The 22,922-nt window shown below is 38.5% G+C and overlaps 1 protein-coding gene across 1 annotated transcript in view; it reads right to left on the bottom strand.

The window, feature by feature from the left end:
• Window positions 1-22,922, bottom strand: part of DOCK11 (dedicator of cytokinesis 11) — a 1,858,863-nt gene that overhangs the window by 693,356 nt on the left and 1,142,585 nt on the right. Inside the window, exons 40-41 of the mRNA XM_044057487.1 lie at window positions 17,694-17,831; window positions 14,794-14,976 (exon numbers count right to left, since the gene is read on the bottom strand). Of these exons, the coding sequence (XP_043913422.1) occupies window positions 14,794-14,976; window positions 17,694-17,831 (321 nt within the window). The remainder of the gene's footprint in view (window positions 1-14,793; window positions 14,977-17,693; window positions 17,832-22,922) is intronic.

Raw genomic sequence — 22,922 nt, 5'->3', positions numbered from 1 at the left:
TTCTATAAGCATGCCAGGAGCTTTTACTGTGATAACATTAAGATCATGGCTACCGCAAATCATTTGATAGATGAAATCGTTATCAGGATCTTTTCGGAACATAACACTAGGAACAGAACTGAAGCTTTACCTATAGAGAGGTGGGTAGGTAACTGCCTCATTATGCCCAGGGAAGGAGTTACTGAGGCTGTTTCTGAAAAAAGGATAAGATAACATGGCAGCTCCAGACAATATGAATGGATGTTTTCTGTGACAGATCGCGGACTTAGTCAATGACTGAGGTGCTTACTTGTTTAAAGATACCTGTGACTATGTTTGTACCAATACAAAATAGCAATAATCTTTGTAATCCTGCAAACCAGAGACCAACTTGCTTAATTAGCATTTTGATGAAATGTTATGAAAGATAAATAATGAAAATTATTTCAATTAAAAGACTAAAAATGATGGCAAACCAATATGTGTTTGTTAAGGGTAAGAATAGCGGGCTCCAGGTCAGACTCTAAACCAGTCACAAGTGGTATCCCGCAAGGCTCGGTTCTGGGACCCCTACTGTTTGGCATATATTTCTCAGAAGTACAGGCAAACACATGAGGACTATGACTAACCACGTTCGCCAATGACTGCAAACTGGGAGTCATAATTGACTCTCCAGCTGACACGGACATCCTTCAAAAAGGCCTTACTGAGACAGACTCCTGGTGTCAAATTCATGGCCTCAAGCTAAATGCCAAAAAATGCATAGTCATCCCATTTGGGAAAAACAAAGCACCCATGAATTAGTACATAGGTGGCATCCCCCTTAATACAGAAGAGGTAATGAGAGATCTGGGGACCCAGGTAGATAGTAATCTCTCCTTTGACAATCATATTGCCAAAGTAGTTAGGTAATCCTTCTATGTGGCCCATCTAATTACTAAGGGGTTCGCATCTAGAAATAAAGAGGTTATAGTGCCCCTCTACTCGTCACTCAGCATTGCCTGACTTACAAAGCCATGTCCAACTTAGAATTGATGGACATGCTTCACCTAAAGAAATCCAAGTCACTGCGAGCCATGCGCTCTAGTGAGATAAACCTCGCCACAACAATAAATAGAACATGCTGGAGGGATAGATTCCTGTCACAGAGACTCCCCATGCTCTGGAACAAAATTCCTAACTACATTAGGCAGAGCCCCTCACTAACACTCTTCAAGAGAAGCCTTGATGAGTGAATGGGTAACAGAAAATACACCCCTGGGATTACTTCATTGGCTCTGCTTGACAGAGGCTCAGTTAATTAATCAATGGGGCGGCGAAAGCCGACACACTCTGGCTAGGCTTAAAAATGTCCTCGGGCAGACAGCCTAGTACCTATCTATGAACCTACGAACCTATAAGGGAGAGTTCACGTTTTGTTAATTTCTTCAACTTTTATATACTTATTATTAATGTTTTGAAAAATTGTGTACCAGTGACTACTATATAACTAGAGTTGCAAGACCACTGAATTTCCTTCCCCATGATGACATTCTAGAGACAATACAGAAGTACAAAGCCAATACTTAAATTGTACTTTAAATAGTGAACTGGATAAATAACCACTCAGCCTGTGTTAAAATGAAGGATTGTACTTCATGCCTTTATATCACCAAAATACATTCTTCGGGTGTCTATCCTGGAACCCTTTTAATATTTTGATGTTAGCTGCTCAAATAGCTGATAAATCCTGGAATACTAGTTTTATGGATGATATGAAGGTAGCTGCTGTGATTATTAATATCAGCAACTGATATATTTTACAGAAAGCATTAGTTGAATTATTTGTAGGCAGAAAGTAATGACGCTACATTTACCAGCAAGCATTCCAAGAAAGTGCACTTGAATGCAAATAATTGTTGCTAACTGTGTTGATGTTCTTTGGCAAACAATTTAAATGTGACTAATATATACAATGCTCAGCCTAATTACTCCTCATGAATTTAACAGCTGGTTCTTTGATTTTGCAACTAAACCACTCTTCAACTGAAATTGATTCAACTGTCATTTTGAATGATATGAAACCAATGTTTTCCTGTGTTTATAGTTCCTTTTCTTTAGAAAAAATTTATCTGTTTACAACAGCTCTGTTCTATTTACACTCAAGTGCTTTATGATTTTGACATATTAGATCATTTAGCTGAGCTCTTCACTACAGACTGACTAATGGATACTGCTGCGTGTGATACCTGACATATCTGCTGCTTAGAATTGTCACTATGTTGCTACGTACAAACTACATTCATTTATCTGCCTAGGTCACATCTTAAAAGGCCCTTTGGTCCATCCTTACACCTTCTTAACCAATCACTAATTAAATGGTAATGGTCTCAGAAGCAATGTAAGTGAAAAAATAGGGTACAAAGACATCTCCCTGGTTTACTTAGCTTGAATGGCATTTACTGGAAGAAAACTATTGTTGCCAAAGCCAAAGCAATAAATGGGAATTAGGTGTTCATTGTTTACATCTTTCATTCCCCAAAATTTCTTAGAGAGGTAATACAAATGTCATACCTCTTCATACATGTAATCATTGCCTGTGTCTGAATGGCGAGGTCACCTCAACATTTAAATTATGTTTTTTACCTTTCATATTTCTTCAGAAAATCTGGGCACACACACACACACACACACACACACACACACACACACACACACACACACACACACACCAGGATGACATAATGTTGTGCTGCCACCCCACATGCTGATCTCAAGTAAGTCAACTAAATTCTCACACAGTGGTGACTTCTGTTTTTAGTCACGGAAAGCAGTGTTAACTCCAGGAACAAAAGCAAAATGAGAGCTTTATTTTCATCAAAGGATTGTTAAAATTTGCTGACTGGATTCCAGCTGTCTGCCATTTGGTTTGTCAGTCCACAGCTGGGCTGCAAGACAACAGACATCTGGAAAATGAAAAATGCATCTACTTGTGACAAACCACAAAGGGAGCAGGAAAAAGGTCTTCCATTTTTAAAGCTGATGTTAACATATAGCTAGGCTGGCAGCACAGCATGAATCAGTACTCCTTTGTTGGTGTGTACATGTGTGTGTGTGTGTGTGTGTGTGTGTGTGTGTGTGTGTGTGTGTGTGTGTGTGTGTGTGTGTGTGTATGCAGATTTTGTGAAGAAATGTGAAAAACTCAGGAAATGGAATAAGTTGAGGTGAGTATGCATATCTGTATCTTTGGTTTAAATTACAGAAATGATCAGATGACTGCAACTCAAAAGAATAAGGCATAAGCAGACCAGTTATATGTTTCTACCTCTCCAAAGGTACAATTTCACAAATGTAACAACTCTGCAAGCTCTCCATAACCATCCCATATGAAGCTTACAGGATGAATCATTTAGTTTAATTTTCCAGACATCTCAGTATTGAGCTTGTATGTCTAGAAGTATGTCTTACCCATCTGGAAATCTAACCATTCTTGGATTTGTAGAACTACCAGATTTATGTATACTTTGTTTTATCCCATAAGCACCACACCCATTTAGTAAAATGGTAGCAGAATGGCTCCAGCTTCTTCTGTATGTAAAGTGAGAGGAACCACTAAGCTTTTTAACCACAGTAGAGTGCTAAATATCTAATTTTTGGGTAATTCATTAAAAACCCCATAAAACATGGCATAATCTAAGCCACACAATTTAAAATCATCCTCCAAAAATGGTTGAAATATAGATTCATCAAAATGCATAAAATATGCCTGAAATATAGCTATAAAAACTTGTTTGTGTCTTTCGGCTTTTCCCAGTTAGGGGTCGCCACAGCGGAACTCCGGTCCGCTAATGATTGGCAGTAGAGTTTTATGTGCTGGCTTGCCGGGCCTAACGCACAACCTTCAATGAAGGAACGCCCATTCACGCATGCCGACACACAGAAAACGCTCTAACTGAGAATCAAACGGGCAACGTGTAACTGTGAGGCGACAACGCTACCGCAGCACCACCACCGCACTGCGAAATATAGCTATAAAAACTAATTTACATTATTTCTTATAGGAAGCAAAGCTCATCACTTCCTTTATACAAGTTAAAACATCCCTATGTATCCAAACCTTAACTCTAAACCTAAACCTAATTCCAAAACTAACCTGTCCCTAACCATAAACCACAGTCCACAGCTCTAACCCTAGCATTAGTGAGTTGCACATATTACAGAAAGACACGTAATCAATTAACCTTTCATTTGTTGTGACATGGATCCTTACTGAATTAAGTCAAATGATCCCAAAGAAATGTCTTTTGATGAAAGCATACCTGAACAGTTGTCCACCCCACTGAATCCTATTACTACTTTTATGATGAGCAGCGAGCCTGCCTGGGAAAGTCATGTAATGCTTTAGGTAATATTTAGATTCTGCAAACAATACTGGCATTGACGTTTCTCATGCTAAACTCCTAGGTGTAAGAATTGATGGTAATCTAAAGTTTGCTTTCTGCATACAAAACTATCAAAAAACTCACAAAACGTAGGCATGCTTTAAAGAGCTAAGAAATTTCTTACAAATGCAGCTAGAGCGACTCTAGCCAAAAAATACAAACTAGAATAAAACAATAATAAAGGTGCATGACTTGCAGCCAACCAACCCTCCCATACTCATCATTCTTTTGTACTTAAATGACAAAATGGGCTTAAATTACTCCATCACTTTTCCTTTCATTCACACAGCTACTGCTTGCACACAAAATAATATACAACCTTCTCCCCGCCTATCCCTCAATCACCATCTTCCAAACTGACTTCCAAACTGACTCCTTTGCCCAAGTGACAAACAGCTACTTGAAATTTGTAAAGAGAAGACATCTATAGGGCAAAGTTTGTACTCCATCTGTGTGGCCAAATTTTGGAACTCTATCCTGATCCCCATCAAGTCATCACCTAACATTCTTTACTAAACAAAAAATAATTCTTTCCAGGTCTTGGCTCTGTTCTTGTTACCATACCAGGTTAATACCAAAATTTCTCTTTTTTTCACGGTTTCCAACTCCCTTATTTCATCTGTTTCAAACTAATATTTCTGATTCCACTATTACCCTTTATTGGCCTACAACTCTCCACTATTGACCATGTTACGGTTTCAAATGCTCAAATCAATGTTTCCTCTCTTGTGCGATTCTGTAGAGGGGAATGTTTACTCCCAGCACTGATGCTACCAATTTTTTTCTTTTCATATACATTTTGCATTTAAAAATGCATAATTTTATCTTTCTCTTTCATACTTAATTTATCTCAAATGTATTTATCTTGTATATTTTCTATAGATTTGTTTCATATTTATAAATATTTTATTGTGAGTGATATCTGTAAAGCTTTTCTCCCTGGGCCTCTTCTGACAACGGGTTCTTCGCTGTCTCTTTCATAGTTTTCTAGTCATCTTCCCTTCTACCTACCCCACAATTTTTATCAGTTAGGTATCAACTCTGTGCTCAAAAAAATGTTGATGAGAGGCTTTTTTTTTCTGTTCAAGAAAAGAAACAAACAGTTTAGTAAATTTCCCAAAAATTAAGTAAACTGGCTAAAGAGTGAAATTTACCTACAACCCCCCCATTAGAAACATAAGAAAACAAACCATCTTCTAACCTTCATTATGTTCTAAAGTAGTGATCCCATGAATAGATAAATGACAGGCTATGCATGACTGTAGAAATACAACAGTGAGCCAATCTGAGGTAAACCCATGTAGTTATACATGATAAGGCTTTTCATATTTTCTATATGAACCTAACAAATTTGAAAGCAATTTTAAAAATACTACCATGAGGAGCATGAGAAATGCTAACATTAAAACAAAAGCAACAACAGTCTGACTACAGAATCTTATTTACTAATAAATGCACACAGCACATATTTTTAAGCTGTATGTAGCATTTTCATTTTAAGAGTCAAGGGGTCCACATTTTGCAGGAAGAGGGAATTAGACTAGAAAAAAAAGGATTACAGTGTTACTACCAAAACAAAAGTGAAAAAAAAAACATAGTGTACAAAGGTTAAGAAGAATAAAGTCTTGACCATGACTCAGAAGACCAGTGGTGTACTAATAACCTGGCCACTGAAGAAGCAAGAACACACAGTGATAGTGAGTGTCTGATGCCTACTTTTCCTTCCTGGGGTAAGGTGGTGGGGTAGCTGACACCCAGTGAAGGCTGATATAATAGTAAGTATGCCAGTAACAATGGGGCTGTGTATGTGAACCAGTGCACTCTGTAGCCATATCAGGCATACAAGGTGCTGTGTACATCGGAGAGGCTGGCATTATGGGCCAACCCCCATCGGTAGCAATTAGGAACCAGGGATTATGGTTTAGCACAAAAGCCACATAGTTGTTTGTAAGATGGCCTCCCACAAACAGCTCAGATGAAGGGGAATTAATGGACCATTAAGAATGCTACATGCCTGAGTGGCAAACAGTGAGGATAAAAGGGATATAAAAATGTAAACTGTGAATAAGTGAACAGGCACATTCATTAACAGTCACCAGCACACCTAAGTGATAACAGCTTTGTTATTTATTTTTATCTATCTATTGTGTTTGTTGACTGGATAGAAGACTAGTTCTTAGACCCTTTCCAGCCATGACCCAAGTGCATACAACACAAAATGGCATGCATGTTGCATAGTTAACGTCACAGTAAAGCATGCACAAAATTATAATTTATTTTATTTTTTTGTTAAAGACATTTTATTTAAGTGTATCGTATAATAAACATGACAAAGCAAAAGTAAGGTAATGAGATAAAATTAATAATCTGATATGCAGTCTAAAATACACAGTTATGTATATTATGTACAGACAAATATAAGTAATTTTTGCAGACATGCTGGAGTCAGTAAATTTTAAATGGTGAAATTTATTCAGTGGGAGTATAAAATTGTTTAATATGCAAAGGACAGTTTTATGAAAACTATAATGTGTATTATTAAATGTCTTTAGACAGTGCATTATTTAATGGACAACTTAAGAGATGATGTCTGAGATTTTTTAATTGTTGCCATTTATCTTTATCCTTGTGAGAATTAATTAGAAATTTAAAACAATTTGTAGTAAAAAAAAAATCAATAAACGAGTTCCAATTTAAAGATTTAAAATTTGAACATTTTTTTGAGGAAGATAAATATGCATACACTAATTAATAGACTAAGATCACTGTAACTCTTGTCGATGGGTGGAATATGCAGAATTGCAAACCTCCATCTGATCTGTAAATGATCAAAGCCATTTTTTTTTTTATTTAGCCAAAAGAATAGTCCACAGCTTTTTGGAGTATTTACAATCCTATACTCACTTGTTTATACTTAATAATGCTCATTTAACTCCTTATAAAATGGTTAAACACTACCCTGGTCTTTCACAGTTTTGCATAGCCTGTGGGTCAGATAAAACCAGTTTATTCCACAAAATTACAATTCCTATAGCTCACTTTCTAGCAATGTTTTACAATACAGTTCAGTGAAACTTCAGGAGTATATTCAATGCATATCAAGTTTCACCAGTGAGTCTGCAAGAGTATATAATGAAATACAGCTGAACTTTTAGATCACCAAGACAAAGGATTTGGTAGAAACTGTTACTCACAGAGGGGGGGGAGGAATACATTTTGTTACACTTTGTGAAACTGTCTGACCTAACCCCACAGATACAAAAAAAAAAAAAACACCACTCAAAGTAAGAACTGCAACCAAAAGGGACTTTTCCACAATTCAGGAAATTCCAATTCAAAAACTTGTTAGCCCCAATAAGGAAAGATCATAGCCGGCCTTAGGCACAGGCCAACTAGGCGGTTGCCTAGGGCGTCGCTCTAGCTGGGGTGCTTTTCTGGTATTTATTTGGTGTAGGTAGACCAGGATGGGGGCACCAGGTGGTGAAGGGGGGGCGCCATGCAGCCCTTTTGCCTAGGGCACTAGCTGACCTAAGGCCACTCCTGGGAAAGATGTCATTATTGGCTAAGCTGCATGCCTCTGAATTTCCCTTAATGTTCACCAGTGCAGATCAGCACTGTCCTGCAGTAATTACCACTAGTGGCTCAGGTATCTCGCTGGCATAGGCACCTCCACATTCTCTCTTCCACACACACAAGCACAAACGTACACACACAGACATGTGCGCACACGCGCATGCATGCACACACACACACACACACACACACACACACACACACACACACACACACGCACAAATATACACACACACAAGGAAATATACACAGACATAGACATGCGCTTGCACACAGACACACACACACTTCTTACCTGTCCCTGAGTTAACATAACATCCTTGATGTTGCCTCTTATTTTCCCCCTGCCCCTCATACATCATGGATGATTACAGTCAGTCAATAATGGCAGGCATTAGTTTCTTATTCTTCTCACTGTTCGTAAAGTGCATGACTGGTGCTCTGCTAACTTTTTATACAAGTAATAGTTTCAAAATTCTCCTGCTGTACTTTAGTGTTCCTCCTGGCTTTGTCCTGAGGTCTCCCCCTAGGTGGACACTCCCCATCTCACTCAGCTGTTTCTGATTTTACAGACTGGTCCTGCTAGTTCATACCTCTTAACTGTCCAGATTTTCGCCGCATATTTTTGGTCTGTTCCCCACAAAATTTTTGGTTTTCTAGCAAATCACTATGACTGGATTCACTAAATATTGACATTACATTTAAATTTCAGGCTTCATATCCTTCAGAAAATGCATGCTAACACAAATCCTGTTATTCTAGCAGGTCTCTAAGTTTGTAAGAGCAATATTTAAAATATGTCCCTATTTTTGGGCCTTGCCCTTCCATTCTTTTAGATTTTGTTAAAATTTCTTTCACTAAGAGGTCTAGACCAGATGACTTAGTGGTTAAGGTCTTCGCCTCCCATGCACAATGTGCAACATTCGATCCTGACCTCCAACCAATGCCTGTTTGGAGTTTGCATGTTCTCCCTGCGTCTCCATGGGGTTTCTCCCATGTCCAAAAAAGATGATGAGTGTTTCCATCTCAAAACTCACCAATGAATGGAGCTGTGGGCAGCAGCAGAGACTCTACATGGTGCCCTACAGTGGGAAGAGTTGTACAGACCAACCGCTTTGGGCATCTGCTGTGGTGCACAGTATCCTCAAGATAGGAGAACATGGATCACAGACTGCATGCCGTGGCAGGGCTAGCCACTTAATGGTGTAAAATATGGCTCTAGGTGATTCGGTCATGTTGACTAATGTCGCCAAAAATGGGCATGGGTAGTTACCGGTGATAAGTGGGTTGAGGACCCGGCCTACTCTGACCCATGCCAGGGACCCTTGCTAACAGTGGCAGGGGTATATGTGCCCCTATTGGCCTATGTGTGCACACCATAAAGCCCAGCAGCCCTGGGTCAATAAGCTAATGGCTGTCCAGTGTCTATTTACCCAGCCTGGGTTACGTGAGATAGCTCTGTTGAGTGAAAGCTGGACATAAAACCAACCAACCTGCCAAACACGAACTAAGAATTGCTACGCTTAATGTAGGTTCATTGACAGGACACAGCTTGGAAGTGGATGACATGATGGCATGAAGGAGGCTGGGCATCCTATGTATCCAAGAGATGAGATGGAAGGGCTGTGCAGGAAAGCCACTTGGCTTGGGATCCAGAGTCTACTACTCAGGTGGAGGGCAGGCTAGAAATGGTGTAGGAATTGTGGTGAGAGAGAGATTTCAGAAGGCAGTAAGGGATATCATCAGAATTAATGACAGACTCATGGCAGTCAGACTCCAGTGTAATGATAGGGCAGCATTCATAATCTCAGCCCATGCCCCACAGCAGGGTTGTGATAGTGAGGGAAAAGAGTGCATTCAGACAGCATTTGCAGGACCTATTAGATAAATCAGGACACATGCATTGGTGTTGATAATGGGTGACTTGAATGCACATATCGGGACAGACAGAACAAGATATGAGGACTGCCTGGGTCCACATGGATGGGGCAACAGGAATAAAGAAGGAGAAGCCATTCTAGACTTCTGTCTGGCAAATGGCTTGATAGTAGCCAACACATGGTTCAGAAAGAGAGACAGTCGCAAGATCACATACAAGAGTAGTTAACATGAAACTCAGGTAGACTCCCTCCAAGTATGGAAAAGGCACTGGGGTAGAATCCATGACTGCCACAATCAGCTGCAAGCAGTGGTCAGAGAAGGTCAGCTGCAAGCAGTGATCAGAGAAGGCTCTAAGGTCAACAGAGACCAGGCTGAAGACCTGGAAGTTGACTGGAGAGAAATTTCAACAGGTCAAGGAATTACTCAGGGCTCTAGCACCCCAAGAAGAGGAGGAAATAAATATGTGGAGTTGAAGAAGAATGGCAGCACCTAAAAACAGCATGTGTTAGGACTACAGAAAAAATATGTGGCCAAGCCAGATATGGAAGTAAGGTACATAAGGAAAGCTGGTGGTGGAATTCAGAAGTCCAGGAAGTCATCAAAAGAAAGGAGGAGCGCAGGAAGAAGTAGGAGATAGAAAAGACTGACCAGGCTAGGAAGGACTACTGGCTGGCTAGCAAAGAAGCTAAGAAAGAAGTTGCAATAGCAAAGAACAGGGCATCAGAGGCACTGTACCAGCTTCTGGAAAGTGACTCAGTAAGGGGCACAAATAAACTATATCAGGTTGCAATGCAAAGACAGAAAGATAAAGAAGATAGTCAGACACCCTTCATAAGGGATGCCAGCAACAACCTGCTCACCAGTCCAGAGGACATTAAAGTTAGATGGAAGGAGTATTTCCAGCAGCTTCTGAATGAAGAAAACCCCACAGAAGCTGTACTGCCCCAGAAACAGCCTACAATGAGAGAAGAAGAGGAGCCCACCCTAGAAGAAGTAAGAACAGCACTAAGGAAGATGAAGTCAGGGAAAGCAGCAGGCTCAGATGAGGTCACAGCAGATATGATAAAGATGCTGGGTGAGATAGGGAAGAAATGGCTCCTGAGGGTACTAATAGCAGTGTGGAGAGAAAGGCATATCCCAGATTACTGGAGAATAAGCATACTCGTGCCAATGTACAAGAACAAAGGGGACATCCACAACTGTGGGCAGTAGAGAGGCATCAAACTCCTATCACACTGCATGAAAGTTCTGGAGAAGGTGACTGATAAACAGATATGCAGAGTAGTAGAATGTAAGATGGGAGATGAGCAGTTTGTATTCAGATCAGGATGCAGCACAATTGACCTAATGTTTGCATTGAGACAGATACTTGAGAAGAAGCTAGAGATGAGAGAGTCCAACTGGGCATTCCTAGACTTGGAGAAAGCATATGATAAGGTCCCAAGAAAGCTGATCTGGACAGTACTGCAGTGGTTTGAAGTCCCAGAAACAGTGGTATAATTAATGCAGGCTATATACAAGGACCCAAGGACTCAAGTACGAACAGTGTTCGGCCTCACAGAGGGGTTCCCAATGGGAATGGGTGTACATGCAGATAATGTGGCAGTATAGGCAGACTCTGAGCTAGAACTTCAGCAAAGGATAGGAGAATGGAATGTAAATCTGAAGGCACATGGGATGAAACTATGCACAGATAAGACAGTGGTAATGGCAGCAAATTGGGGAAATCAGAAGAAGCTGAGAATAGAGATATAAGAGAAGATAGTGGAACAGGTAAACAGCTTCAAGTATCTGGGAGGGTAGTTGAGGAGAAGGGTAGTCTGAATGAAGAGGTCAAAGCTAGAATCACAGGGGCTGCAGCCAACTGGCATAGACTATCAGGTGTAGTCTATGACAGAAGAATGCCAAAGAAGCTGAAAAGTAAGGTGTACAAGACAGTGGTGCGACCAGTACTACTGTATGGTACAGAAACCTGGGCAGTAAAGGCAGAACAGGTGAAGGAGCTAGAGGTGATAGAAATGAAGTGCCTGAGAAAGGTGGTAGGATGCACACTGTGGAACAGACGAAGAAATGACAACATAAGAGGAGGAGCCAAAGTAGCTCCAATTGCAGAAAAGATCAAAGAGAAAAGATTATGGTGGTATTGGCACATGTGTAGAAAATGAGTGTTGAAGAAGGCAGGAGTGTGGCACTGAATCAAGAGAGTTGGCGACAGTTAACACAATACCCCAACCCCATGTAGAAAAATAAAAATGGGAAAAATGTGGCTGATGATGATGATAATGCTTAGAAGTATTTGCTGGTTCCTTTTATATGTCCCTTGTCCTTCATAATTCCTGGACCACTGTAATTAGTGAATTTTGCTTGACATTAAAATAACATCCTTATCATTACATAAAAACACACACACGAACATTAACTCATGGGTTAGTGTAGAGGGTTGAGGCTCCTACTTCCTGTGTCAATGTTGCAGGGTTTTTTTATTAGTCTAGGGGAGTGTGGGGGTATGCCAACTCCCCCCTCCACACAAACAGTCATCCACACAATCGCGCTCAGACATACTCATCCATACACAGACACACAAGCCTAAAATTATTCGTATCTCTACACTCTCACATGCAGCCACACACACGCATACACTTGCACACCCCTCTATACTTCCTGTCCTCTAAACTCCCCAGCATTTACCTCTAACATGATCACGTGAACATAAGCTTTTGGCTATGTTCATTAATATGGGTGACAGAGGTAACTTATTTGCTCGGCTGCATAAATGCCTTATTGCAGGCATTTCTGGGGAGAGCACATGGCTACTTATCATAGGCTGCTGCCCCAGAATACTTTATTAGCATTTGCAGTAGGCCATAGATACACCCTCCTCCACAATGCAGCACTGCACAGGGATGTCTCTGAACCAGAAATAGTTACCACAAGGTGTACCGCAGGCATTTACCTCATGGTTATGTTTATGAATTTAGACAAATGTGTATGATAACATTATAAAATGTTACTAGTGTAATACTAAGAATAATAGGCAGTTAGATTACTTAATGTTGGAGCCTGTGGGAAGGTAACTTGCCAGTCCATTACCACAGCCTGTCAATGAATACAGAAACATATTACAAATTTTACAAAAATGAACTATTGAACAATGAAAAAATATTAATGATTTTAATTACCGAAATATAACTAACCAATTAATCAACTTGTAATGGAAACACCTAGCAGTCAAACTTATCAGACCTTTTTTCAGCAATGTCAAAAAAATGGTAAAATCCATGCAGCTCACTGTCTCTTTATGCAATTCAGACCATATAGATTCAAAGATTCATTCAAAAATTCAGATAAACTTTATTGTCATTTAGGACCACACAAGTGCAGCCTAAATGAAATTACAAATGTCAGCTCACAAGAGAAATGCATTGCAAATAACGCAGGTACAGTGGTATCAAAGAATAACATAAGAAAGAAAGAAAATAACACATATGACATGCAAGATTATTTTCAAACCAGGCTTTATACAACTTTAACAGCAATCATTTAACAATATGATACAGTAAAACTGATTATAAATATCTCAGTGACAGTATAAAAGGTGGTCTGTGAAGTAGCCCGAGCTTCCTCAGGTGTTGACTGTTGATACCAGACAATAGATAGAATTCTTAATCAAGCTGAGACAACTGCTGCTTGCTATGCCACAGTAGTGACAAGCTCTCTCCCGTATTGGTGGAGCAGCAAATTAAAATCATTATACCTAAAAAAAGGTGTTCAATATCTATAAAAAATTCCCCTCGTACAGAAATAAAACTAACTTACACAGACTGACTAAATTCCTTCAAAATACAATAAGATCAGAAAAGGCAAAATATGAAATGTCCCTTGCATGTTACAGTAATGATAAGAAAGAGTATTCTAACTATCTAACTTTATGCAACAAAAACAAACTTTGCTTTGTACACTGTTTGACGCTAACAATACTTTAAATGATTTTAAAGGCATTGCGGACATATTCAATAAGTACTTCACAATGCTGTGTGACAGCAACTCAAACATTGATGAATCAGAATTATTTGTTGCAGGTACAGTTTGCAGCTTGCCCAAAAATAACAACACAAATGATAGTAGGTGCATTTAAGAAAACTAAGACTAAATCAAAAAGTTCCAAAGGACCTGACCAAATACTTGCATTATTACTAAAAAACATATCAGAAACCTTACCCCCCCCCACCTTATGCAGCAAATATATAATGAACATCTGAAAACAACTGCAATGCTGACATGGAAAGAGTCAATACAACAATGTAAAAAGCTTCAGGTCTACTGGCCTAACATCAGTTCTGAGAAAATGCTTTGTGAGATGTGTAGTTGATCTTCTCCACAGTGACCGTGCTTAGGGTTTAGAAAAAGATACCACGCAACACGGTTTAAATGGTGGAAGATTTGGATCAATTGTCCTTGCAGAATTCCAAGATCTTGTAACCATATATGTTGAAAAACAATTTATGATTTATAGTTTCAAAGGCACAAGTCATGTCTAGAAATATCCCAGCTGTAATAAGTTGTTCAGTTTCAGTATCAACATCTGAAGTGAAGCCTCCCAGAATAATGGTGTTCTTTATAGGACCATGCAGGAATATTTGTAAGATTTTGTCTTTAATAAAAGTGATAGAGGAGGGAGGGGAAAATATAGAAAGAAGCAACGTTAAGACAGGTATGGTTTCTTATGCTTAGGTTGGCTAACATTCAGTCAGGGGCTTTATTATCAGGTGATTAGGTCTACAGAAGTGAGTGAAGCAACCACTTTGCTAGACTAGCAGCATCACTCCACACTCTAGCGTTGAACCAAGTCTGACATCACAAAGCATCTGGAATTTTGCACAGAGACATGTAAATGACATTTAACTGATACTAGGTGGCAGAGCTCATCTGATTCACTAACCTGCAGATGTGTCCTTAGAAATGTCTTCCTCTTTGTATACTCAAAGTTGTTCCTCATTAACAGATAGAGGAGGGCAGCAGCTTCACTCCTTGTTGAATTCAGCTTCGATGTGCAGCACTTAAGCACCTCATAGCAGAATGACGCGCACATTGTTACCCTTCCTTTGAAAAACGCTGCAGGAAACTAAAACACACGATTCTTTTATGGAACAAAAATATTTACCGTACAAAAACAGCAAACTGCATATGTAATACTTATTGTATTTTTATATAAAAGTGATTCGTATTTTGTATGTTTTACTTACTAAATGCCCTTACATTAAGAAAATAATATTACTCTTGAGGATACAAGTCCTTCTCCAGCATGGCACAACAGCAATTTTTTTTTTCTGTTTGTATTTTTCAAATACCACTTCCATGCAACTGAACAAATCAAGAGGGATTGCCAAAAGAACTCAGAACTATAGATAATAGTGCACCAGAAATAAACAACTCACGCATGTTTTTGCAGCTAAAGGTCATTATTATATCCGTTTCTTGGATACGAGGGACAACAGAAAACATTCATAAGCATGTTGTTATGTAAGCTAATAAAAATATAACACATGAATGATGATGGATACAGATATTGATAAATGTATTCTTTGTATAGAATTATTCATCTGTATTGCATACAACAGACAAGATGTTTACCTAAAAACTTTCAACATTATTTTGGACAGACACTAAAAATTTATAAGTCAAAACACATAACCCTAATTTGGGCTAGAGATGAAAAATGAAACCTGTCATAAAATAATAGGTATGCTATGACTATTTCAATTAAATATTAATAAATACAAGCATATGTTGTAACATTTAGTGCAGTGTGAAGGCATCAATGATTAAACATTGTTTATACATATGTACTTTATCACAGCATGAGCATCTTATCATAGAGATAAGAAGGGATAACTTGAGATTATATCTAGGGTGATTTGCCAAATAAGCAGCAGACGTAAAAGGGATAAAAATGTAAAAGACTTTGTTTAACAGTATTTTAAAAGCAACAGAAGCACCAGCATATTGGAAGAAAGCTGTGATGGCTGTATTACCCAAAAAGGGAAAAGACTCATTGGACCCAGCTTCACATAGACCCATTTCAACTTTAAACCATGACAAAGTGTTACACCAGTTGGCATAATGGTTAAAGTTTTCACTTCCCATGCACAAGATACAATGTTCAGTCCTCGCCTCCGGGCCAGTCCCTGTATGGAGTTTGCATGTTCTCCCTTGGCCTCTGTGGGGCTCTTCCCAACTACCAAAAACATGCTGAGTATTTCCAGCTAAAACTGACACAAGAATGGAGTTGTGGGCAGCAGCAAAAGGTGCCCTATAGGGGGAACAGTTGTATAGACCAACTGCTTTTGGCATCAACTGTGGTGTGCAGTATCCTAAAGATGGGAGAACATAATCACAGATTGCACACCATGTCACGGCTAGAAACTTGATGGTATAAAAATTGGCTCTAGATGATTCATGTTTACTAATGTCACCAAAATTGGTATGGGTACTTCCCAGTGATAGTGGTTGAGGACTTGGCCTAATATGACTTTTACCAGGAACCCATGTAATGGTGGGGGGTGCAGATGTCCCTATTGGCCATCGTGTGTGCACCATAAAGCCCAGCAGCTCTGGGTCAATAAACTACTGGATGGCCAGTGTCCAGTTGCCCAGAGTGGGTTATCTGGGATAGTTATGTTGAGCAAAATCTGGACGTAAAACATGAATTACGAACTGCTACACTCATTGTAGATTCACTGACAGGATGCAGCTTGGAGGTGGATGACATGATGGTAAGGAATTGGGACATCCTCTGTATTCAAAAGTCAAGATGGAAGGGCAGTGCATCAAAGTTACTTGGTCTGAGGTCCAGAGTCTACTACACAGGACAAGGACAAACTAGAAATAGTGTGGGAATTTTGGTAGGGCACTGTTCATAATCTCGGCCAACGCCCCACAGCAGGGTTGTGATAGTGAGGAAAAGAGTGCATTCAGACAGCAGTGGTAGGACCTACCAGATAAAGCAGGACAACATGAATTGTTGTTGATAATAAGTAACGTGACAGCAGACATCAGGACAGACAGAACAGATATCCCCAGGTGAGAGCCCACCAGAGGGGTTATCATCCAGGCAAACTTCAGGAAGTTTGGTGATCTCACCAGCATCTTGGCTTTGAGTGCTAATTTGAATAAATGGCGCTAACCCCTCCCCTTAGATGGAGATGTGGACACATACTTTACATTAGGAACCACCTCTGCCCCCCTAACACTTTACATCGTGCTTCTGCATGTGTACCTATCAATATCTACCATCACTGTTTAGCTAGTCACACCCACACTGTCCCTACAGTGGAGGCTGCCTGTAAGACTCATCCTTGCCCTACAGTGGGGATTATATCTTGAAAATATTGCAAAGACCAGGCAGGATCCATCCCCCTGTCCCTCAGAATGGTCACACCTATACTCCTTTGCTATGTTGTAAAGCTCTCAGGGTGCTAATCAAACTCAGGTCATGTTGGTCATAGTGAGAGCTTTATTCCTCTGTACTGCCTGACACTTCTGACTTTGGAATGTTAACTTAAGGAAAGTTGTTTTCCTTTCAGATCTGAGAAAAGCAACTGTTGAAACTTTTTAGAGAAAACAGATTAGGCCAAATGTCAAGAATATGCCTTTTTAATGTGTTAAAGATTTCTCTAAAAGATACCTGGAAATCTATGCCAGCTTTGTGTATCCACTATCTAATAAGCTAATGCAAGATTTCATGTAGTACTTATCTGTTCTAAGCCATTGAATGAATTGCCTGTGACTTCACAGTATAAGATAGAACAGAAAAATGAATTTGTAACACATAACAAATACCTTATTAATAAACGCTCTCATGGATGCAAAGACGTGTTTGAGGGCCACTTCAGACTGACCAACTTTAAGAAATGTTAGATGAATATCAAATATCTTCTTCATTAATGGATTGTGGCCATCACTGTCAAGGAGCTGGGTCTAAAAAGAGAGAGAAGTACGTTCCAACAATTCATAAGTTGCTTAAAATTAGAAGCTATTGTCAGTGCTACATATTACCATAAAATGTTGCCTTTTACAGTGTTAAATTGGTAAATAAGAACAATGGCATATTTAAAAAATGCTCCTTAATGTAAGCTTCTCATTAAAAAAACTGACCAAATAAATGTAATTTTTTTGTTTTAAAGTGACATGAAATAAAAGCAGAAAAAAGAAGATAAACAGTCATGCACTAACTGGCTATATAAAACTTAAATATGTTGAGCATCTTCATGATGACTGCTTAGTGTACAAGACAAAAACACCTCATTTTTAGTTCTGAAGTGCTAATAAGGACCTTCTACCTGTACTACATACTAAGCTATACATCCAGGATATGACAGAATAACCATGGTATGAGGTCTGCTTTATAAAAGATTGAAACAATCTTCAGCCTTGTGGACCTAAGGCTCAAATCATCATAATGGTGTGATTAATCCAGATTGTCATCAACAAATGACAGTGCATTCAGCCTGGTCTTGGTCAGTCTTATCGAAGTTGCTAAATCCTATTTTATTTAAATGTATTTTACATAATGGATTTTGTCTCATACAGATTATTTTCACTGCTATCTATGAGTTTTGTGATCTTTGGGTGCTGTTTATAAACACTAGTACAACTCAGTATGACTGTGTCACTGAAGAATGACATATAAAGAAATGTCTTAGCCCGCTATACCTTTGTCCTGCATGTACAGAGTACACATGCAAGTGGACCCCTCCCCAACTATAGGTGATTCACAAACACATCACCATCTGCATTAGACCCACTGTGGCAACCTAGGGAACTCCAACCACATGCAGTCAAATGGTGTTATTTTCATCCACATAAAAGTTGTGCAGTAAAGCAATGAAAAAACATTTTTACATAGTAAGCAAATCTGTACCAGCAATGGAGTTCTTCGAAGTTCATACAGCACTGTTACCACAAACAATCCTTTACTTACCTCCACACAGCAACACTGATTACATCATGCTTTTAGGAGTACCTTATTATCATAACTGATTGATGATTGCAATTATGCCATGATGCCTAATTAGTGAAACATTTTTATGAATGACTCATACGAGTGATGGCAGAGCACACTGCAAATGGGAATAGAAACTTAAGCTGTAATATACCTTATTAAGTAGCAACATGCAGCTACTTAGTAAGATAATTATTGCTAAGCAATGGATACTATAGCTTACTAAATAATGTATACTATTAGCTAAGTAATGTATACTTATTAAGTAATGTACGCTAGCTAAATAATGTATACTGTAGCTAACTTAGTAATGTATACTATAGCTTACTAAATAATGTATACTATTAAGCAATGTATACTATAACTTACTAAGTAATGTACACTATATAGCTAAATAAATAATGTATACTATAGCTAACTTAGTAATGTCTACTATAGCTTACTAAGTAATTTATACTATAGCTAACTTAGAAAGTACACTATAACTTTAGTAACAAATACTATAGCTTACTAAGTAATGCATACTATAGCTAACATGTAACATAGCTTACTAAATAACATACACTATAGCTTACTAAGTACTGTACACAATAGCTTACTAAGTATGTACATTGTAATTTACTAAGTGCTATATACTATAGCTTACTAAGTAATGAATACTATAATTTACTAAGTAATGTATACTATTGTTTACTAAATGCTGTACATTACAGCTTACTAAATAATGTGCACGATAGCTTACTAAGTACTGTACACTACAGCTTACTAAATAAGGTATACTATAGTTTACTAAGTACTAAATACTATAGTTTACTAACTAATGTACACCATTAGCTAACTAAGTAATGGATGCTATAACTTACTAAGTAATGTATACTATAGCTGAATAAGTAATATGTACTATAGCTTACTAAATAATGTGTACTATAGCTTTCTAAGTGATTTATACCATAGCTCACTTAAACATGTACACTATAGCTTAAACATGTACACTATAGCTTACTAAGTACTATAAACTATAGCTTACTAAGAAATATTTACTATAGCTTACTAAATAGCATACATTGTAGCTTATTAAGTACTGCACACAATAACTTACTAACCCTTTGGTCCTCTCTTATTTATGTGAGTTTGTTTCAGTCTGGCTTGGCCTATTCTTTTCTGAAAGCCCATTTGTCAGCCATTTCTGCTCAACTGCCCCTGAATCCTCCTTTGACTTCTCATTTTGAGGTCAAACAATTTCTTAAAGGTGTTATGTATATTAGGCCTCCAAGGAAACCTATTCCTCCTCCTTAGGACCTCAGTTTTGTTTTGGAAAAACTGACTCAGGCTCCTTTTGAGCCTGCAGATTCTGCTTGTTTACAGCTTTGTACGTAGAAGCCTGTTTTGTTGCCGGTTCTTACTTCTGCTCAGAGGATTTCTGAGCTCCTGGCCCTCATGGCCATTTCTCTTTCCAGCCACGTTTGTTTGTTCTGGTTTTTGTTTTAGATTCCCTTCTTGCTGATGGTTTCCCCTTTTTCTTCTGCATTTTTCCTTCTGGATGTACATGGACTCCTTTGTCCAATGAAGACTGTTCTCTTCTGGAGCAATTCAATTCTGGGTAGTTGCATCCATACATCCCTTTTATACCCTACATTGTGTGTGGGGAGCATAAATGTGAAGCATGGTACATACAGGATCATTAGGCTTTTGTATACTGGATGAGCGCCAGGCTGCCCTGGGTGAGAGATCCATTCTGTTTTGGATACTGCAGCAGCGAACAGAAGGATAACTACTGTTATGATACTATTTTACACAACTGTACTTTTTCTGTACTTGCAACTATATTTATGCATTTTCCACATTTTTTGCCTTCTCATCTGATCCATCACCTTATATACTTTTTTTTTTTTTGGCCCATTCAGTTGCTGGCTGATTTTTATCTACTTCTGGTTTGATTTCCATTCCAACTTGACATCGATATGCAACTGCTAAAGTAAGCAGGGAAGTCATCTTAGACTTGTGTTCCTCATTTTTAATTTCTTCAAGTCTTTTAGGTTTCTAATACCATGACGGGAAAAGACCCCATTCCTAAGTCAAAGTATGATTAAAGTTCATGAAATTAGTATTGTTTCAATATTTGATGTTAGCCAGAAGTGCTCTTCGCAGCAACTGCAATGTGTCCAGTAATGACTCCTCCTGCAATTTATATGGAGTTACAGGTATTGGTAACATTTCTAAGTACAACTGTAAGTTCTTTTTTTATAAAACCCATTGCTCTTACTTCTATTCTGTCTGGGTATCTTTCTTCCACATTGCCCTCATTTCTGCCTACAAATCCTTCTATTTTACAACTTTTGTCTCTCTTTGTATGCAAGACACTTTAGTCACTGGGTGTAGCAATTTCAATGATTAGCGCTACTTTTGTCTTCTTTTCATGGACTACTATATCTGGTTTTCTCGTATCTATATTTTGAACTGCTGGTAATGGGGGATCCCTTCTGATATAAACTGCTTTGTGCATCATGTTTCCAGTATTTTTCAGCTACTTCATTATAATATCTGCACAATCCCCAGTGCAACAGTCTTGCCACATTATTATGACTTTCAGTATACAGTCCTTCTGCCATCAGTATGTCACAACCAGCAACGAGGTATGTGACTGTTTCCAATTCTGTTTTACAAAACCTACATTTGTCTGTTTCTCCCACATATTCAATGGGCTGCTAATATTAACCTTTCCTCTTTTGGTTTAAACTCACCTCTCTTTAACCTTTCCTGTGTTCGATCCTGATCAACAAGAGGTTGTTCCAAGAGTTTTCTACGCTTGCAACTATATTTATGCATTTTCCACATTTCTTGCCTTCTCATCTGATCCTTCACCATATATTCTTTCTTTTGTTTTTTGGCACAATCAGTTGCTGCCTGATCATTATCTACTTCGAGTTTGATTTCCATTCCTGCTTGACACCGATATGCTTCTGTTAAACTAAGCAGGGAAGTCATCCTCGACTTATTCTCCTCATGTTTTAAAACTTTCACTACATTTGGATCTTGTGATATCAGCAGATATGTATGCAGTCCCACGACTGCAGATCTATACATGTAATCAATTGCAAGGAGGCTCATACCTCCTTCAGAATAGGGAATATATAGTCTTGGTATGCACTGATTTTTATAAATCATTTGATAAGCATGAAGCATCCTTCTTATTTTCCTGTCCAGCCAATACAACACCTTCTGGGGCCAGTCATTCATTCCAAAACTGCAAGTTAGGACAGGAAGAGCAAATTGGTTTATCACTTGGACTTTATTCCTAGATGTCAGTGTTGTTTTTAAGTACTAATTTTAGTCTTCTAAAATATTCCTTACTAAGTCTTATTCACATTGGTTCATGTTTTATTGTTGATCCTTCATCATTTCCCAAATATTTATAAACTCCCTCTTGCTTAAGTTCTTTTATATCACATTCTTGTCCCAAACTGATGTTTTCTTGGTGCTGCAGTTTTCCTGCTTTAAAGGTTGATTCTGTACATTTATCAAGACCAAATGACATTCTTATATCATCTGAAAAGGTTTTGACCATGTGCAGTTGGGGTTTCAGTTCATCATCCAATGAACTAAACAGTTTTAAATCAGCAACAAAAAGAAGATGATAAGTCTTTACTCTCTGTTGTTTTCTGGGAGCCAGACTGTAGCCATGACCTAATCTGTTAAGTAGACAGCTTAATGGGTTAAGGGCAAGACAAACCAGCAGTGGTGACAAAGAGTTACCTTGGAATATCCCCATTTGAATTTTTATCTCTGGAATAATAATTTGCCCTTTATCATGACTTAACTGCAAAGTGGTTTGCCACTGTTTCTTGGTTGCTGTAATATAATCAGTCATTATAAGGTATATCTTACACATTAAACACTCTTTTATCCAGGAATGTGAGATACTGCCAATTTGTTTTGTAGTCTATCCCAGCCATACATAGATTCTTCCCCATTTTACAGTTCTCCATTATGACTTTAACAACAAATAATCCTTTGTTCCATACAACTTTCTTGTATTACCTTTTTTCTATTGCCATGAGTGAGTTTTC

Source organism: Protopterus annectens, chromosome 15.part0 (assembly GCF_019279795.1).
Source record: "Protopterus annectens isolate FY-2018-M chromosome 15.part0, PAN1.0, whole genome shotgun sequence".
NCBI classification, from domain to species: domain Eukaryota; kingdom Metazoa; phylum Chordata; order Ceratodontiformes; family Protopteridae; genus Protopterus; species Protopterus annectens.
This window is presented reverse-complemented; position numbering and strand designations above follow the sequence as displayed.